At 41.5% G+C, this 19,561-nt stretch overlaps 1 protein-coding gene across 1 annotated transcript in view; it reads left to right on the forward strand.

The window, feature by feature from the left end:
- cdh23 (cadherin-related 23) overlaps positions 1 to 19,561 on the forward strand; it is a gene marked incomplete at its 5' end in the record, with an annotated part of 174,404 nt that overhangs the window by 15,906 nt on the left and 138,937 nt on the right. The window contains 3 exons of the mRNA XM_080482426.1: positions 15,096 to 15,238; positions 15,497 to 15,544; positions 15,916 to 16,008. Coding sequence (XP_080338552.1) covers positions 15,096 to 15,238; positions 15,497 to 15,544; positions 15,916 to 16,008 — 284 coding nt within the window. The remainder of the gene's footprint in view (positions 1 to 15,095; positions 15,239 to 15,496; positions 15,545 to 15,915; positions 16,009 to 19,561) is intronic.

Raw genomic sequence — 19,561 nt, forward strand, 5'->3', positions numbered from 1 at the left:
TGTTTCTACCTTGTTTAAGGTCCCTGCCTGTGTGTGTGTGTGTGCGTGTATGTATGTGAATGCATATTTGTCGTTTTAGTTTCGTCGTTCATGTTAAGGTGGACATGCATGTGGCACTCAGTGGCGTGACTGAAGTACAAATACAGCGCTGCTTTGCGGGTTACCATGCTTACCATGAAGGGATTTTTTATTTTTTTTTCATCCTTATCAATTACAGAGATGTAACTAATGAAATGAAGAGACAATTAAATGTCATGGAAAACTGCTAATAGTCTTTGAAAATTAGAAGGTTACAACTCTAAAAGACAAACTAGAGATGATTTTGAACTCAAAGAAAAGATCTCACTGAAGCTGCATAATGGCCTGGATATTACTTGAATAAAATGATGAGATTGAATTGAATCTTAGACAAAGCACCAGTGTTTAGAGCACTTTAATCACCATATTTCACACAGACTCATTGTGTCGCTGAGTTATCGCTCTTCACTCGCAACTCATTTTTTGATCTGTATTAAGATCAGCAGCTCGACTCTCCTCACAAGAAGCGCTCAGCTGCAACTTGTGGCTGTAACAGTGTGTTTAGATTTGGTTACACTTTAGTGACCAGCGAATTGTGATCAGTGCCAGAACAGCACATTTTGCTTTTGAATTATTGTTTGGGATGACGTGCTGGATCAGCTAATATCCAGCGTAATATCAGCGCTCGCTGTCAGGGGCTCGTGCACGTTCTATGAAGAAAGGTTATCTCGTCCTTGTCTTGAAAGCTGACATTTGTTTTCATAAAGGCCAGTGTGCCAGTGCCAGAAAGGATTAATTGACAAGTGGGGTGCCGACACCCTGTCCCCCACACAGACCAGTCTGTGGTTCAAATCTGCAGGCTTTTGTTTCCTGGGGTCTGCGTGGTTGTTGGTTTTTTGCTCTTATTATCTTGCAAGGTGATGTAACTGGAGCCTCTTCACAATCATGCATTGTCAATATGTGACACTAGTTTTTTTGGGGGGTTTTATACTTAAGTGTCAGAGATAGGCAAAGAACACACCAGAGTGCGTTTACACTGTGTGTGTATTCATCTGTGTTGATATGTGTAGGTTTACACACATGAGCTGGAGGGACTACAGCTTAATGGAGCTCCTCTCTCTTCCCTCAGACGAGGAGGTGTCTGACATTTAGCAGGCCTCCTTAGAAGCACATCTTTTTTTTCAAAAGGGATACGGAAAGCTTGTCATCCCTCCTTTCTCTTTAGCGCACGTTTTGCCATTGTTTCTCTCACTGTTTCTCTCTCATTTGTCTCTCTGTGCTGAAGTTTGTCTCCGGTGAGAAGTCCCAGTTGCGAACAAATCCCGAGATTCTCTGCTGTGATGTATTTTGTATTTCGATAGTTCAGTTGTTCGTCTTTCTGCATTTCTGCTCACACAAACCCACACACTTCACCTGCAACATACATTTTCAATGGACAGAGATTGTTTGGGTAACACTGTCGTGGTTCTTTGGCGGCGGTGAGGTGAGCGCAGCATCTCTTCTAACAGAGACGTGTTTCAGTAAGAGGGGAGTTTGTGCAGGGGTGTGGAAGAGAGGACCACAGAGGGAGGGAGCGACGAGTCCATAACTGGTCACCCAGAGCAGCTGTCATTGCCCAATTCTCCTGTTTTTCTTTTCTTTTTTTCCCCACTTCCCCTCGTCACTCTCTGTCCCTTTCTCCAGATTGACCAAAGAGGTCAATTGCCAATTTGCCAGTGCCAAAGACTTTGTCAGGAAACAATATTAATTTTGGCTAATTAAGACCTGAAGCTAATGAGCGCTACAGATAATGAGTTCATTTATAATCCATAAAACAAGTCTGGCGTGTTATGGGATGGAAAGGGGGGGAAAAAAAGCCTTAATGGCAGCAGCCGGACATCAGATTTAGGTTGCAGTGTTGCAAACAGTCTGGACACATACATTTAAACACACGCACACACACACACACACACACACACACACACACACACACACACGCTTTAACTCTCTCTCTCTCTCTCTCTTTCTCTCTCTCTCTCTCTCTCTCTCTCTCTCTCGCTCTCTCTCTCTCTCATCCCCCCCACACACACACTTTCAGCCCTGGCATGTCTGCATTGCAGTCCTCTGCTGGTCAGCTTTAGCACATTATCAGCACAGCTTTTCAGTCAGCGACCAAGCTTTACAACCCCCCCCCCCCCCTCCGCCCTTGCTCTCTTTTTCTACTGTTACATGTCTATGTCTTAAACTGTGGCGAATGACTGAAAGAATGGGGAGATGGAGAAAGCAAGGGAGTAGAAAGCCAAGAAAAAACAAGGGGCGACGATGGCACAGGAAGTTTTGAGGCACGAGGGAGAAACGGGTGAATGGAAAGAAAGGCACAGGCTGAAGGAATGAGGAACTGGCAGAAAATGTGGATGTGGAAGTGATACACATGGAGGAATGGGGATAGATACAGGCTGAGGCAGAGATGCGGGCGAGAGGGGCTTTACAGCAGATGGACGCGAGAGGGAGAAAGAGAGAGGGAGGGAGGGAGGGAGAAAGAGAGAGAGAGGCAGAGAGTTGAAAAAGATAGAGTTGCATGAGTATCTCTGCCCATATAGATAAAGTCCAGCTGGCTTTGGCCCGGCTTGGTCAGCCAGACAGCTATACTGAGCTGAGCTGAACCCAAGCAAGATCAGACATGCTAGCATGGCGTCTGGAGCGGAGTCCAGGTTTAGAACCATATGGGCTGCTGAGGAAATGGGGATCCAGTGGAGATCATATGGTATGAAAGGGAAGGGGGCGACAAAATGGAAATGGCTTGCTGCCATTGTTTACATCTGTTTGTTCGTAGCAAGTGAATGCAGCCCCTCACTCTGTAATGGGCCAAGTTAATTAGATCTTTATCTAAGATATATTTATACATGTAGTGAATTCTAATTTGCTGTTAGCGTGTGCATTTATTACCACAAGTTGCTCCACTTCATCACGCTGGATACATACAATGCAAGAGCAGAGAAATGCGCTTGTTTTCTCGAGGTGGCACACACGGCAAAAGTTCGCTCTGACCTGAACGTTTCATACTAGACAAGAAACTCAAGTGCAGAACTCCTGCGAGGAGATGGAAAAAAAACAAAAACAAGAACACGCCTGCTTTAAATCAACCACACAAAAGTTGCCGGATAAGAAACTCCATCCAGGAAGACACTGCCAGAAATTCCAAATAAGTGTTGGGAGGAAAGAAAAACAAATTGCATCATTATTTTCTGTTAACCCTGGGAGAAAGAAGTGTCTCTGTTCTTGTGTGTATAGAATGAACTAGATATTTATTTTATACCTGTTGTTTGCACTTATGTCAATATCACCAGAGAAACGAACTAACCCTAACAACTCCTCACTAGTTAGTTTTTTTTGTAGTAAATTACACTGCGATGTGATATCATTTCATCAAATGTTTAGATGTGGCTTTGAAAGTGGGGTTAAATAAGTTCACCTTTATCACAGTTTATATTCGGTAAACACAGCTGGAACTAAAAAAAAAAGTTAATTATGATGCTATTTATCGTGCATGTACCAGAAGCCGTCTCGTAGCCAGCTGTCCTTTTTAACCTATGGAACATCACAATTTACACCATATAGTTACATACTGCAGTAGTTCCTAAACCATGGCTCCTTTGCAGTGGCTCACAGATGCTTTGATTACGCCATAGGTTGTCAAAACTAGATTTTCCTGTTAAAGAAAACAGTAACAAGACACTTTCTAGAATTTAGTGTGTTTGTGAGTGTCCTCCAGCATTTGGCTTCCCTGTCATATTTTTGGTCCACAGCGTTTTTTGCCATAGGTTAAAAAGCACAGCATTTTCCACTCTACAAGAAGAGATATTTGTTTCTTCTCAAGGACCGAGAGAAAATATTAACGTCATTATTTTCTCTCAGCCCTGGTTTGGTAGGTTGTTCTGTCTACACATCCTGTGTGATCGGTCACAAGGCTGCAGTGAGCATGAATAATACTCGAAAGCAAAAGTGGGATGTTTTCAATTTAATGCCGCCTCGCAAAAAACAAGGTACTCTCTTTTTGCAGACTTACACAATGACTTCATTGCACTTATTCTAAACTTCGAACTACATTAAATACCTTCTTCCACTGTTACTTATTACGGAAAATTGCTTAGAATCGTATGATGTGTGTTTTGAAATTTTGAAATAATAAAATGTCCCGCTAGTTTTAATAACCTTCTGTTTTCTTTCTGGCAATATTAAGTGAGGGAAAGTAAGTGAAGTACCATAAAGACTGTTCCAAGCACAAATCCTTTAAGCGCTTTGTCAAAACTTTAATTTATTTTCATGTCACTCATTACAAGATAGTTAGAAACTACACAAGAACAAAACAAGTTGATATACAGTGAGTAATGCATGAAATAGTCTAAGACATGAACAAACAATATAAGAATAGGAAAACCACAATGTTTTTTTATCTCAATTTGTAATATATTCTTTTATAGAATACTCATTTTTGAGGCAATAGTGGACACTTCATGCCAGCGACAACAAGAGCTATAGCTCAACTGTGAGTTGCCACAGCTTCATTCCTGAGCCCAGCTCCTGCTTTTACCCAGCATCCCCTTCCACATCCGCAGGGCTGACAGAAACAACATCAACCCCATTTTTCAGTTACATGGAGGCCAAATGATAAACATGTAAACTGGAGAAAAGGGAGAAGGTCAAAGGGAGAAGCTTTTGTTTTAGTGTGAATGTGTTTATGTGTGCGTGGCGTCGCAATGAAGGTGGCATGTTCCATTACCCGACCATGATTTAGCTCACTCTCAGGTAATAGTCGGCCCTGGTGAGGTCAGCAGAGGGCCATCATGAGAGAGGGAGAGCTGCGAGAGAAGAAGGGAGAGGGAGGCAACTACTAAGGAGTAAGAATAGGATTAAAAACTAAAGAGAGCAACAAAGCTGGGATGAAAAGACCAAGACGGGAAGACGAACGGAAAAGGAAAGAATTGGGCAGGCGTCACAAAGTGCCACTGCTGATGGACATTTTGGCATGTGGGCAGGAGTGGTGCGGTTTGGGGTGGATGTGTGTGCGTTCGGGCCAGGCGTTTGCTTTTGTGACAACGACAGGCCAGCCTGCCTCGGCCGTCACTCCAGAAGCCTCGGCAGCACACAGCCACCTGTCCACTCCGATCAGCGCCGCCTGTGTCCCTCTGTCTGGCCTCCGCAAGCAGGACGAAGCGTGACGAGAGGATGACAAAAGCGAAAGGGAGGGAGAAGGAGAGTAAGGGAACAGAGAGAATGTGATGGGATGGGAAAGAAAATGGCAAGAGCAAAGAGCTTTCCTGTGAGATCGTATAGTGAACGGAGCTGCGTGTGAATTTGCAGTGACAGCTCTGCCTCTCCTCACCAACGTGTGGGATGACTGTCCACTAATGTCCTTCACTGTCCGCCGACTTTCGCGTTGTGATTGGTTCGTCACAGCCTTGTCTCTCAGTGTTTTCATCATTTCACCATTTGGCCATGTTAGAAAGCCAATACTGGGCCCGACATCCAATCACAGGCCGCACGCCTCGTCCTGGTCGACAGTGCTGCCATCATTTGCGACGCAACGCAGGCCTCATAGCTGGACAGCAAGTTCAACTTCAAACAACATTTACCCAAGTCCTCAATAGCCTCACTTTGTGTGAATTGTTTTACTTTAAATGCTTTCTTCAGGTAGTGATTGTGTTGTTTCTCTTGACATGCACCATCGTACAGTTTCTCGGAAACACTTGATGGTAGCAAAATAAAAGCAGCCCACACTTTGGCTTTTTTTTTTTCTTTTCTCCCACACAATGTTAAAGCACAGTAATGTTTGTGATTTTTTAACTCAGTACCTTTGCTTAGTGTGAGCTTTTGAAGGGTATTTTCACACCTAATGTTGTGGACCAAAATGTAAATGTCATATATAAGTTAGTGTAGTTCACACTTTTTATTTTTGCAACTTAACTTTGGTCAAAATTGGTAAAGCTGCTTCCATGACGACAAGGGTAGATCAAGGCATTCCCCAACATACTCTGCGGTGCTCGTTGAATCATGGAAATTAAACCTCAGAGCTGACTTCTTTTTAAAGATACCCGCACACAACTGCAGTACATGCATGACTCCAGCAGTAACAATAACTTATTTTTACTTGGATTTTGTCGTCTGTGACATGTTCCACTCGTTCTCTGTACTGGATGGCCTTTAGACCTTTTTGTTTGCATGCTTGCGTGATTCATTTAAGATGTTCACCTGAAAGTATTAGTGCTGTGCATACTATTGAAACTGCTACCTTTTTTTTCTGTTTGTTGAAAATGTGCAGACATTTGTGAATGTCTTTGGTGTTGGAGGGGTGTATTTCTCTCGGGAATGGCTAAAGGAAAAGACAGGGGGAGGGTGTTCTCTGTCCATCCGTGACAGATTTAGTCATAAATCTGCTAGATTAATACACAGCCTCCCAAGGACTCTTGTGGTGTGTGTTGTTGAAACACAAGAGTCACTTAAAGCCAGACCCTGGGCACTATTTGTCTTCAGCTCTCTTCCCCATCATGGTTATTGATGTCACAAACGTGCACACGCGTACACATGCAGATAAATACACATATAAAAAAAGGATAGAATGGCGGTGAAAAATTGAGAACGAATAAATGAGCAGAAAATGAGATAGAATATGGTAAATATCTTATTTCAGAAGGACTTGGAATTGGAAGGATTTATGTGTGATGAATATTTTCCAAGAGACAAACGTAACCTCTGCTTGAAAAGCTCCCCTTGTGGCACATGCCCAGGATTGAATAAAAAAAAGCAGTCATCCGCAGCAGTTGTGTCAATTTTCAAATGGGTTGCATGTGTTTATTTGAGACACGAAGGCCTGCAAGCACGATCAGTGAGCCTTTTCTTTTGTCTTCATGTTTTTATTGGCTGCTGTCTAATTGACCACCCAGGGGAAATGGCTTTACTGTCTCTCTCGATTTCCGTCCTCATCCCAGGGGAATATAACTAATCTGCATGCAACCTCTTTTGAGCCATTAAAGATGGCCCCTGAGCATATACACCTCTCTTTGTATGGAAATCAAGGGGTCCACACGTTCACTTTCCGGCCACTGAACTGTTCTCATTTCAGGTAGCGCCGCTTTCGTTTATTTTGGCGCCCAACTGGCTTCCCCAGAAGCAACTTAAGTCTGCAGACATTAACACAGCACACAGCACCGTGGGCAGAGGGAGCAGCGATGACTTGATTTCGACTCATTTCCATCTTATTTCTAAAGAAGAGAAGGAAGATTAGTTCACTGTGTGTTTGACTGCAGGCGAGGGTGTAAGTTAATGCATGTGCCCCTGAGAGGTCTCTTAAAAGGATGAGCCTGAAACAATGACTTTAATCCCCTGATGGAGTCTGACTCATAAATTACTCCGAAAGTGTTTTATAGGAGCCAGATTGACTGAAACAGTAAGGGTCATGCACTGGTGGGACTTCGGTGAATTTGGTCTCAGAAGTACTTGATTGGTACTAATATACAACATATATTTGCATTCTTTTTTCATGAGAGGGCGATTAATGTTCACACCGGCCCTAGCTGGTTAAACTTTAATGGAAAGTTCACATATTTCTGTGTGCCTTATTGTTTATCACCTAACTTTTTTGAAATGCTTCACTTCAATTACCTTGGTAGTGTGGTGATTACAGTACTGTTTTGTTGTATGTCGCATTACATAAGACAATGTTTTTTAAAGTCTCGGGTTGGCATCACCTGGAGGGCACCAGGGGGCAGGGAACAGAAAATCTTAACCCTGCTTCATACTTTCTCACATCCGAATACTTACTTTTTCTTTTGTCCTTTTTATGTTTTAAATTCAAAATATCTAATGGAACAAGAGCAACATGAACAACATGAGAGTTTAAGAGCTGAGAGGGGCATCCTCACACCTACCAAAACACTTGACACAGGAAGTCTTGGCGAGTTATGGGAAGCAATCTTATCCTTTATGATAAAATATGTCCCACCTTCCGCTAAACTGTTTCTGTGACTGTGAGGGAGGACAAATATTACCCAACCTCACAGTGATTATTGCTCTTTTATTGGCTGTCTGCATGAAACACGTTACCGGTGTAGGTTTTATTTTCTAGGCGCTCATGTAATAATAGAGAGGATATTTCTTCCTCTAACTGTCCTGGATCTAAGCAAAGCTTGTCTACATGTCACACGCATAAAAAGTGCTCCTAGATAAATAGACGGTGGTTTGTTTTCTTTTTAATTAATGTCACTATCATGTCCTAATAATGCCATGACAAATGTTCAGCATTGACTTGCCACACTTTGTAGAGGTAACTTGTGGCTTCAGGTGGTAGGAGCTGTCACTACCCCATGTGGCTTCACGTGAACATCACTACTGTGTCTTTGGTAGAGCCTCAACTAATCCACTTGTTTATTTATAATGTTTCACCTACTCAATTACTGAGTATCATGTTGTGTCTGCCTAAGTTACCTGAGTGAGATAAACAGGGACACAGTGCGGTAATGCCGCAATCCCAGGTTTAATCTTAATCAGTCCGACTGGTGAGAAAAAGTGTTTATGAATCTTTACAGTTATTGGCATAAGGAGAAAAAGGAGGGAATGAGCTTGAGAAGCTGATTCCCAGTAAATAGCCCTTGTCTGGGGTGGATTTTGTAAGACCAACTTTAAGTTAAAGCCCTCTGGATCAACAATGATGACGCCTAAGTGCGTTGCTAGAATGAAGACTCCAGATTTATTCTGTCATTTTCTCTTAAGCCCTCTTCAGTCTGGTGTTCAGCAGCTTTGTCGTGGCTTAATATTTTATTCAAAAGCATTAAAAAAAGATTCTTCAGTTTATTCTTCTCATTAGGGGATGGATTTATTGTGACGTGGCTTTATTAGAGGTTTCATTTAATATTGGTGCATCTCGGGAAATGTTTCACCGCTACTGTATTGGGTTATTTACCACATTTAGCAAGAAAGTAAAGAAAGTTTCTACCCAGTGTAGAATGGAATCGCAGAGCCTGGTTTTGTGTGAGCGCTTTTTAATGTGGCGCCTGATCTTGCAGGCCTGATGGATCTGATTTGGAAAGGCACACATGTCACTGTAGTTCAGAGTCACGCTCGTAATCACAACTCATCTATGTGACAGATGTGATGTCTTTCCATTAGTGCTTCTCTGCAGAGTACAATGTTGAGTCTTTCTTCACGTGGTAATCTATAAAATGACAAATGCTTCACTTTAAAGTAAAGAAGAAAAAAAAAAAACAACAACACCGTATAAAAGGAGCACATGCTGGCAGTTATCTTAAGACGACATGTGAGCTTTGATCTGAATGATTGATGTGAGGCAGCGTGGCTTCAGCTTGGCTCTGCTGATGTGTTTGAAGGCTCTCTTTGTCAGCAGACAGACAGTGTGGTAACATGAGTGGCATGCTTCTGACTCATCACCCTACTCATTGCATGACTTCAGCCCTGAGCTGCACTCGCCCCGCCTCAAAACGATCCATCAACTATTTATACGGAGCAGGTAAAGATCAGGATTCACTCCACCCTGTTCACTACAGTCAGTCAGAACATTGTTCTGAAGTGGCTTCATCTTCTCTGTTGTTTGCCTCCTGCTGTGGTCGACAGCTGAACATTGCCCATATACCCATTAAGCCTGTGTGCTCCATAAAATTCAAAGCTATAATTCAGCGCTTGCCTGAAATTGCGGCGCTGACAGTGCCTGTCCCAGTGAATCAGAACTCAGATGAACGAGAGGTCTGGAGATGTCACCAACATAATAAACAGGGCTTTGGCCTACATCCCCTCTTCTTTCTCAAGCCCGAGGCCCCGGGGCACGGCCGACTCTAGTCCTCCCGTCTAACACACGCTGCTCCTATTGATCCAGCCGGGATTGATGGCCTCCAGCCGCTGATTTAGTTCCCTCACTGGCCTCCTCGCCTTTCCTAAAAGGTTGGGCAGAGTAAAACATGCAGGTGTTGCTGTGTATAGGTTAGCAAGTCTTCTCCTCTTCCTTCTTTGCTTCTGTCTTCTGCCTCTTCAGGCTGTTTCATTTCCCCTGCTTTATGGCAATGTGCTTTTTTTCTGCCCTGATACAGTGAAACAACAACACTTTGTCTTGATGCAGACGGTCCTGCTTTTGTGGAAGTGCTTCCGGTAATAGACTGTATGTTTCGCTTCCATTAACAAATATCACCTGCTATGAACTTTTCTCTTTCTCTGCTTTTGAAATGTACTATCCTTCTGCTCGGTTTCCTTATTGTGCACATGTTTCACACTTGTGGCTCATCCGTTATCTGTGCTCAGCCTTTGATACTTTCAGGTTTGTCTTCAAGTTTTCCTTGAAGCAACTTCAGAGTTGATGAAAGTATAAATTTATTCTCTGTTTACATCATCCCGAACTCTTTATTAGAGCTGATGCAGTACATCAGCTGGTAAATTCAGTCTTATGCATGCACATTCTTTCACTGTTGTTTGGAACCTGCACAGCTTGAGTGAGTAATGTGAAATGGGATGGGGTCCGAAAAGGCTAAATAAACCCGCAGGAGGACACACACACACACACACACACACACACACACACACACACACACACACACACACACACACACACACACACACACACACACACACACACACACACACACACACACACACACACACACACACACACACAAACTTTTTTCCAGTGGTAAATGAGTGTTTTGGTTCAGGTCCCAGATTTCCATTGTGTGCCTACCTGACTTTACAGTAGCTGTGATGTGGTTGTCCTGGTGTTCACTTCAATAAAGAAGCAAAAGTGGTGATTTGTAAAGAAAATAAGAGGTTCAGAGGACAATAGGAGAGAGAAAGGTGAAGTAGAGAGATTACTCCTCCAGCCCATTGCTCTTGTCATGAGCGCAGTGTTGCGGAATGGAGAGGGGAAGGGGAGGGGCAATGTTAATGTGCACTGTATCATTCATAACAGTAATACTGGCATCACTTGCTGCTAAATAGCATCATTCGTCAGGGGAAAGGGCTCGGTGCCACATTGTTACAGATAAGCATGAGAAGGATACACACACGCGCACACACACACACACACACACACACACACACACACACACACACACACACACACACACACACACACACACGCACACACACGTTCAGTCCTATCTTTACATGCAGGAATAAAGCATGCTCTAACAACAAAATTTTACTTTTCTCCTAGATATCACAATTAATCATTTCAGTATTTAGTCCTTGTATTTCACGCAAAGTCAAGAAGAAGCAGACACCAAAAAAAAAAACTACTTTGATTTCAGCCAGAAAATGTATATATCGCAACTCTGAAGGATTTCATAGTGCACCTTAAACCTATGAATGGAGCAACATATTATCTGCAATTCTCCTGGTAACGCTGATTGTAATATGAAGGTGTTTGTTGAATGCCGTCATTTGAAATGAATGGAATGTGGGCTGCATGATACTTGTGAAAAAAGTTAAAACCAAAAAAAGTTCTATCCAGTTTTAAAATGAGAAACACACGGATTTTGTAAACAGTCATTAAGTCGTGAACACAAAAACCAGCTTCACTATTATATCTAATCATCACAACTTTAATGATTTTTCTCTTCAAATGTATTTTCTGGCAACGCTGCTATTGACAAACCACAAAACTACAATATTGTGAAATCTTTTCTATACCTCATACATTTCTGCCCTTTTACATTCAATAAAATGTTTACAATCCAGGATAAATCTGAAAACCAATAAAAATGATTCAGAGGAAATTGAAAAAGTCAGGAGAGAATGAACAATTTTATCCCTACAGCTCTTTACCAAACTGTACAAAAGACTTTGTATATTAATATGAAGCGGAACTCTTTGAAACTACATATTTAAGTGTAATATTGCATACTTGCCTACTAGTCTGAGCTAAGAACCCAACGCATACCTATCATAGGTTGATAGAAGAGTTAATCTTCCACAATACTATAGCTCTCATACATAGTCTAAGACACTTAAATTATCATTTGTTATCCTTCACTCAAGTGTATGTCTACCCACTTGGTGAAGACAATTCCTTCACAGTTGAGAAACCTGAAAGGAGGTGGAAAAAAGCCCCACTTGTTATTGATGACTATGAGGTAAAATGCTTAATTTGCACCGTCTTCAACCAAATTATAACTCATATTGAAAGCAGCTGAATTTGCATAAATCTCATTAGACTGCAATGAGAGGGGTTCATAAATCGTTATATTAATTAGTCATTTTTGCCACCCTTTCATGGGAAAATGGGGTGTATTAATAAAACGAGAGGGGTGTGTGATTGTGAAGCCTAATTGGTCGTTGTGTTAAGCAGTTTGTGCACCAGCGACGGGCCTGATTTAGATTGCCTTCACTCTTATTGTTCTGACCGAGTACCTGCTGAAGGGTGGGGGTGGGTGGGTGTACTGTGTCCATACACATCATCGTAGGATCTCACAATTACAACTTACATAATGTCTGCATGAACACATCTTTGCATGTGTTTGTCATGCAGACATTAATAATCAATTTGTTTCAAGCGTTCTAATCAACGACACATTGGAAACACAATGCAAAGTATACCGCAGTGAGCTGATACCACAAGGGTACAAATACTCAGAGTCGGATAGTTTGATTCTCAGTCTGTCGCACCTTCACTGCATGCTGATACATTTTCTCTCACCGTCTTGTTATTCTTCTTTTCCCCTATCTTCAATTAGTGCAAAAACCCTGTACACATCATCATTACATTGTTTGTTTATCGAGTAAACATAGTTTACACAGAAACTACAGTGCGACGATACCAAAATCAAAAGTTGAAAATTGAAAATTGGGTTCATAAAGAAAAGCCTTGGAACATGAAAAAATAAGAATATAAAAAAAGTTGTAAGGGCAACTGGTGTTACTTAACCTGTCCATTCTTATCAGTATAAGTAGTGTTCTCTGATCTACAGTTCAGCACCAAGGACAGCTCCTTCTTTCTTTCTTTCTTTCTTTCTTTCTTTCTTTCTTTCTTTCTTTCTTTCTTTCTTTCTTTCTTTCTTTCTTTCTTTCTTTCTTTCTTTCTTTCTTCCTTTCTTTCTGCTGGGGGCTCATGTTTCTTCCATGGAGGATTGACTGAGTATCATTTAACAGCTGCCTTAATGTCTCAGTGTGAATTGGTCAGTTGTAAAGATACTGGCATTACAAATTATTTCCATGTCAAATCAATACATTCGCGGCATTTTTCTCTGCTCACCATGTTTGAAAAATAATGTCATTCCACCGAAATGTCAAGCCTGTGTCTTTTACAGTGTATCTGTCGAGGCTTTTCAAGGGGTCCATCCATCCATCTTCTATATCCTGTTCAGGAGAATGGGGCTCAAATGTTTTGGCAAATATTAATTTTAGTCTTTACCTAAAAGAATAATTTGAAAATGGCTAATGACTACAACATTTTATTTATTGGATTCCCCTAATACTAAAATATAGCAGTCCTTCATAATTTGGGTAAATAACATAATTTAATTGTACTTTCTTATTAACCAAAGTGGGTACATCAGACAGTTCTGGAAAGTTGACAGAGAGACAGTCAAAAACAGAGTAAGCCAGAAATGCTATAAAAATCAATATGATATCTTCAACTAAACTCCATTATTTTAGATTAAATCTGGGTTTTTGAACTTCATTCTGCAGTCATGGCACTAAGAATACACACAAGGGGCCAAACAATTAGAGCTGTAGTTTGTCTTCATATCTGCACCAACAACAGGGCTGAGTTGAACCATGAAGATGAATGAATGCTACTTGTAGATCGTCTTCTTCCAATTGCAGTCAGTACTTTCTGCGTGTGAGACCACAGTGTTATGAAGCATTATATAAGTCCAAAAGTAAAGGATTTCCATGATAGGACTCCAGCCATTTTCAACCCCTCCACATCTCAGGAACTAGTGAAGATGCAAGCTTAACATTTTGTGCACTTGTTATTGTGTCCGTTGACTTTCTTTGCATGAAGTATAAGGTGAATCAAAGGAGATGCTGATTTTACACTACATGAGCCTACACCAGTGCCTCAGACTCCAGGTTATTCTACATGCGAATGCTGCTGTAACTCTGTGTCAACATTATGCTGTGCGAATGTTTGTCTCTCATGAATGTAAAAGCATCCATAGTATCATGTATTCATAACTGTATATGTCAATTTTGTCCCGATGACTCCACACCCAATGGCTCATGCGATTTCTAATTCCCTGCTCCAGCCTGCCCGAGCCTGGACTGTAATGAGCCTTGCTCCAATGGTCACAGGACTTGATGCTGTCCTCAGTGTCCCTCTTAACCTGAGCCTTGAACTCTTTGATAGATCTGGCCAGCAGGGTGGATTAGCCAGCCTGATGGCACAGCACCTCTGGCTTTGATCAGGCAGCTTGTCTGAGTCCTGGTGTCTGTGATGAATGCAGCCCATAAACCATTGCTGCTCCAATTCAAACCTTTCGCGAACAACACTTTCCAGGTCCCTGCATGTTTGTGAACTGTGTCCATGGCATCTTTAGTTTTAACACGGGTGAGATGGATTGTTTGTGTTGTTCTGATTTTATTGTCTTTTTTGTATCTTTCACCAAAGAAAAAGCAAAACCTATGAAAAAGCCAGTAATGTTCTTTACTGTATGTTAAATTATCTTATTCATTGGCGTATTTCAATGGAAATTCTGTAAATTAAAATTTTAAAGCGCGTGTACATATTAAAACTTTCTGAAGTTGATCAAATTTCTCAGTGTAAAGTGATCACATTAGAGCCGGGTGTAGCAAGTACATTGATACTGTGTGACTCAGACGATGTTTTGTGTATCATGAGCATTGTTAGAGCCATTCAGGTAATCTGATACATTTTAAAGAAAAGAGAAAAAGGAAAACTTTAGCCTCTCAGGGTCTTCAGTCGGAAAGCAGCTGCAGATAACACCAACTTGTATTTGGCGAAAAGTGGGGAGTGTGTTGGGAAAGACAGACAGGCACACACACTCACATTCACACCTCTGGCTAATTGAATAACATTAGGAATACTTCAATAAAAGCATTGCAAATCTGATTATGTGACCTTTGACTTTTGCTCTAAGGTTCCTCTGTGGCTCAGCTGAAGGCGACTGATCCAGAGGGGGAACCACTCCTGTATGGGGTGTCTGGTGAAGAGGCCATGAGGTATTTTTCCGTGAACAGACAGACTGGTGTGGTTTGGCTTCGACAGCAACTCGACCGCGAGGTACGGCCGCCGAACAACCGCACTAACTGCTGCACACATTACTTAAACAAATGCACTAGATACAACATAAGACATTGCAAACAATTTTGAAAATAGGAGATGATTATCAAATGATGAAAGCTGTGAAAAGTGCAACAGAAAGTGAGGAGGGATGAAGCAGAAACTACTCTTTTGTCTTTTTTTTTCACTGCTCCTTTTTCCTTCCATGTCCTACATAGTTTGTGTTGATGTGTGTCCGTTTCTCCCTCCTTCCATCAGGCCAAGTCTGAGATGCAGGTTGAATTCTACGTGAGTGACATTCAGGAGGTAAGAGAGATTTGCTCTGTGATTATGGTTATGACACAGCCCTTCACATGCTGACATTCTGGATATAGCCTGACCACATGTCACATAAAGGCTTTGCAATCCCTCTCTTTTTCCAAGTCTCTCACTTTAATTCTCACCCTTATTTTACTCTCTCACATGACACCTGTCTTATTCAACGCAATTTAGTTGCTGAAACATACTGACATTCAACATACTCTCCCCCCGCGGATAATCTATTGCACACTTGTCCTGTTTTCCTTCACTCTCAATCTTGGCTCAGTATGCCTCATACTCAGTGACTGCAGTTCTTTGTCAGGAAATATGTGGAGGAGGTTTTGGAACAGCTTTACCAAGGTGTTTTCTCCCTTCAGGTGGTCAAAGACACAGTAAACGTTCAGATTGGAGATGTGAATGACAATGCGCCAAACTTCCATGGGCAGCCGTACACTGTTCATATACCAGAGGTAAGGATGACAGGACTTATCTGAGAAGTGGGAGGCAAGCGTAAATCAGGGCCAGCTCAATATCTTCCTGAAGGACACCTAAAATCGAAAAGAAAGTGAGAATATATATCATATGTAGGTGCCTGTATAAGCGAAGTTATCCGAACTTCACACTGTTATCAGGCAAATGACCGTGTTTAATTATGTCCACATCTCTTCCTATTTTTTCCCAAACTCATAATTGAACATTATTATAATCACACAATACATTATAGAATTAAGATCCATGCTGCTGCTGCTGATGATGCTGGTGTTTTTTGCCCGTTGATCTTAGAAAGTATATTTTCCATCCAGTTAGTTCACCTGATTTATCCATTTAACATAAAACTGTCATAAATGAACTGGGAAATTTGTGCTTTAGCAAAGAAATGTGAGATTTCAAGCATATGCCTGATGCTTTTAGCAAATCATATTTAGTGTTCTTTAGTGGGCATAATAGATTGTCAATATTTAAACAAAGCCAGGGTTAAATGTATCCAATTTACACATTTGTTTCCTCAACCAATTGTGAAATCTGTGTGATTTTTGTCAGTATTATCTTTTTCAATATATTATTGTACTATATGTAAATGCAATATAAAGGTGCTTCACACTTACTGCTGAAGTATTAAACTATTTTTTCAGTCGGGGTGTGGTATTTCAGTAAATGCTTACTAAAGGATTTGAATCCTGTTTCTGTTGGAAATCGTTCAAACCAATTACTGCGGGCAGCAAATTGTCTCACTGTATGAAATTTAACTGAAAACCATAAAATCTGTATCAGTTGTAAATGAATGGTTTCTAGGTACATCCAATGTGTGCGGATCATCAAGTATTCATGGTGCATTTTGACATCTACCACTCTGGAAATTGCACCTGTGATCTTTCCTCAATTTTAAGAGTTGTCTTACATATTTCTAGAGATTGTGCATAGTCTACAATATAGGGGGGGAAAAGCTCTCTGCTGTGTGGACTCCAATCTCTATTCTCTCAGTTTCTCAAGCTGTCTCAGTCCTCTCCCTCTGAATGTGCTACCTCTCTTCCCCGCTGCCACTTCTTTCCATCTTTGTGTCTCCTCTATGCCCTCTCCCTCATCTAATCCTTGATATGAAGTAATTGCCAGAGTGGAGTGGAGGACTTCAAACAGGGGCTAAAATCCACACACACAAACACACACACACACACACACTCGCGCGCGCACATGTCTTGTTGTGTTTATATTGAGCACACACCCTTTCTCTGAGTCTTCACCAAATCTTCAAAGCCACTGGCTTTTTCTCTCCCCAATCCATAAAGTCAGGCAAATAAATGGGAGAAATAAGGACTGTTTAGATGAGGTTGTTTAGATCACCCACCAGGGAGGATTCTCTCAGGTCACTGAAACGACCACTCAGTTGTGTGGGACTCACTTAGAGTCCGTATGCAGACTTTCCAAGCTTAGCAAACAATGGGCTCCAGTTGAGCCCTCTAAAAAGTCTTTTAAAAGCTGTTTTTGACCCTCAGTCGCATTACTGGTTCTTTCGGATTGCTTCCTGAATTACTGCCTATATTCTGTCTTTCTAGTTATCATAAAAAGTAGGTGTGTTGGGATGTGGAAATAGATTAAAAAGACTTTGTTGGCCAGTATTATTCATGATATCTAAAGTAATGTTGAAGTGGGTTTGCTTCTCGATGAATTTGCTGTCCACTGTCAGCATTAGCAGAAACCCCACTGAGAAACAGCTCAGTTACTGGTTCACTAAAATCCTGCTTACTGGGGAAGAAACCTCATTGATAATCCTGAAGCCGGCTCACACCTTCTGACAAGATTTTTTTGCAAAGCAAAGTGTATTGTATACAAAATGACATATATTTTCCAAAATTGTTCATGATCTCCTCCATGGTCCTTTTCTTTCGCATGCTCTGCTGTATGAGACTGTGAAACCAGCGAGTATGCTACACTGCTGGATTTCACTAAACAGTGTCAGAATCAATCCAGTGTGCTGCGAGGCTTCGCAGTGACAAGGGACAAACAGAGCCACAGATGCCTGTAGTAAAACTAACTGCCGTCACTTCCTGTTTTAAAATGATTTTGTCTGCTGTACGAATTTGTTTGGGCAGCATCTGAAATAGGATGTGAAAGTATCATGACTCTTTAAAAGCATTATGGACAGGTGCTTACAGATTGGACTATTTTCGGTCTTTATGTTGTTTGCTCATCGGACTACGGATGCCTTCGCAGGATTGGATTGGATTATTTTGGCTTTCTACTTGAACACCGCTGACATTTTAGCCACTGTATTGCAGATCCTACAGTGAGGATGATACAGAGCCGTTGGTGGTATGTTGCAAAACTTTGCTCATCTTATGGCAGCTATTGTAAAAATAATTGGCTGAGCTGATCGGTTCAATTTTCCAATCACCATCAATTAAAACAAATCTAATCTGTTACCACTGATCCGATAAAGACATCCTCTGATAGAAAAGCCGAGTCCAGGTCACCTGACTCAATTTGCGTTGAGATGCTTTCTACCTGGTCAGATGAGAATATGCATAGACATCACCATGACTGTGGTAAAGAATAAATGCTAAACAAAGATTAATAAATGTCAGCTGCTTTGTGCGTGTTTGCAGTTTTGTCACCGTGTCCTTGTGCCGTAAATGTTTCCTGACACATACTATAAAGCATCCTCTCCTGACCAACTAGTGCAACTTCAGCTGAACTTAAAAACTGATTTAGCTCCAATTCAGACAGCTCAGTTAATTTATCACAGCAAGACTATGATAATATCTGCACATTGACAAGCAGGTGTTAGTATAGAAGCCGTGTGGATTGTGCGGCCGTACTGAGACCACCACAAGTGGTGTATATTTCATGTGCTGGCATGCTTGACACTGAAGTCAAACACAAGAGTTGGTGTATCCTGATTGTATGACCAATATGGCAACACAGACATGGATCAATTGAAAGCCTGATAAAGAAAACATGAGATGAATCATGGCTGCCTGACAGTATTTCTTGTCTGACAAATAATTCACATCAAATGCATTAATATCGTCATTGGTATGTGTTTCAAGCACTCCAGACGAAGCCTTCCACCCGCGCCGCTTTATGGTTGTGTTTGCTTCAAAAGTCAGTTGCTTATTCTCTGTACCCCACTTTCTCGTCCTCTGCCCCTTCTGCCGTCTTATCTTATTCCCCCACAACTTTCTTTGCCAGCATTTTTATGGCCTCATTACCTCTCTGACCCTAACTAACCTGTAGAGGGCAAAGCAAACACACTGCGACACCACTTCATCATGCTGTCACTCACCGGACATGCCACAGTAACTGAAGGTTAGAGTGCCATCAGCACCGCGAGATAACACACAGACGGAAAGATGAGGAAAAGGTGTTGGATATGAAGAATGACTTGGTGGCAACAGTAAAAGAGCCACATATGCAGAGTGATTAAGGGATTCAAATGATGAAATAGAACTCAGAGTGAATCCGAACAAAGTGTCTTGTGTGGAAAAAAATCAAGGAACATCAAACCTCAGGAATTTGAGGCTTTCT

Source organism: Lipophrys pholis (genome assembly GCF_963383615.2).
Source record: "Lipophrys pholis genome assembly, chromosome: 15".
Classification (NCBI taxonomy): domain Eukaryota; kingdom Metazoa; phylum Chordata; class Actinopteri; order Blenniiformes; family Blenniidae; genus Lipophrys; species Lipophrys pholis.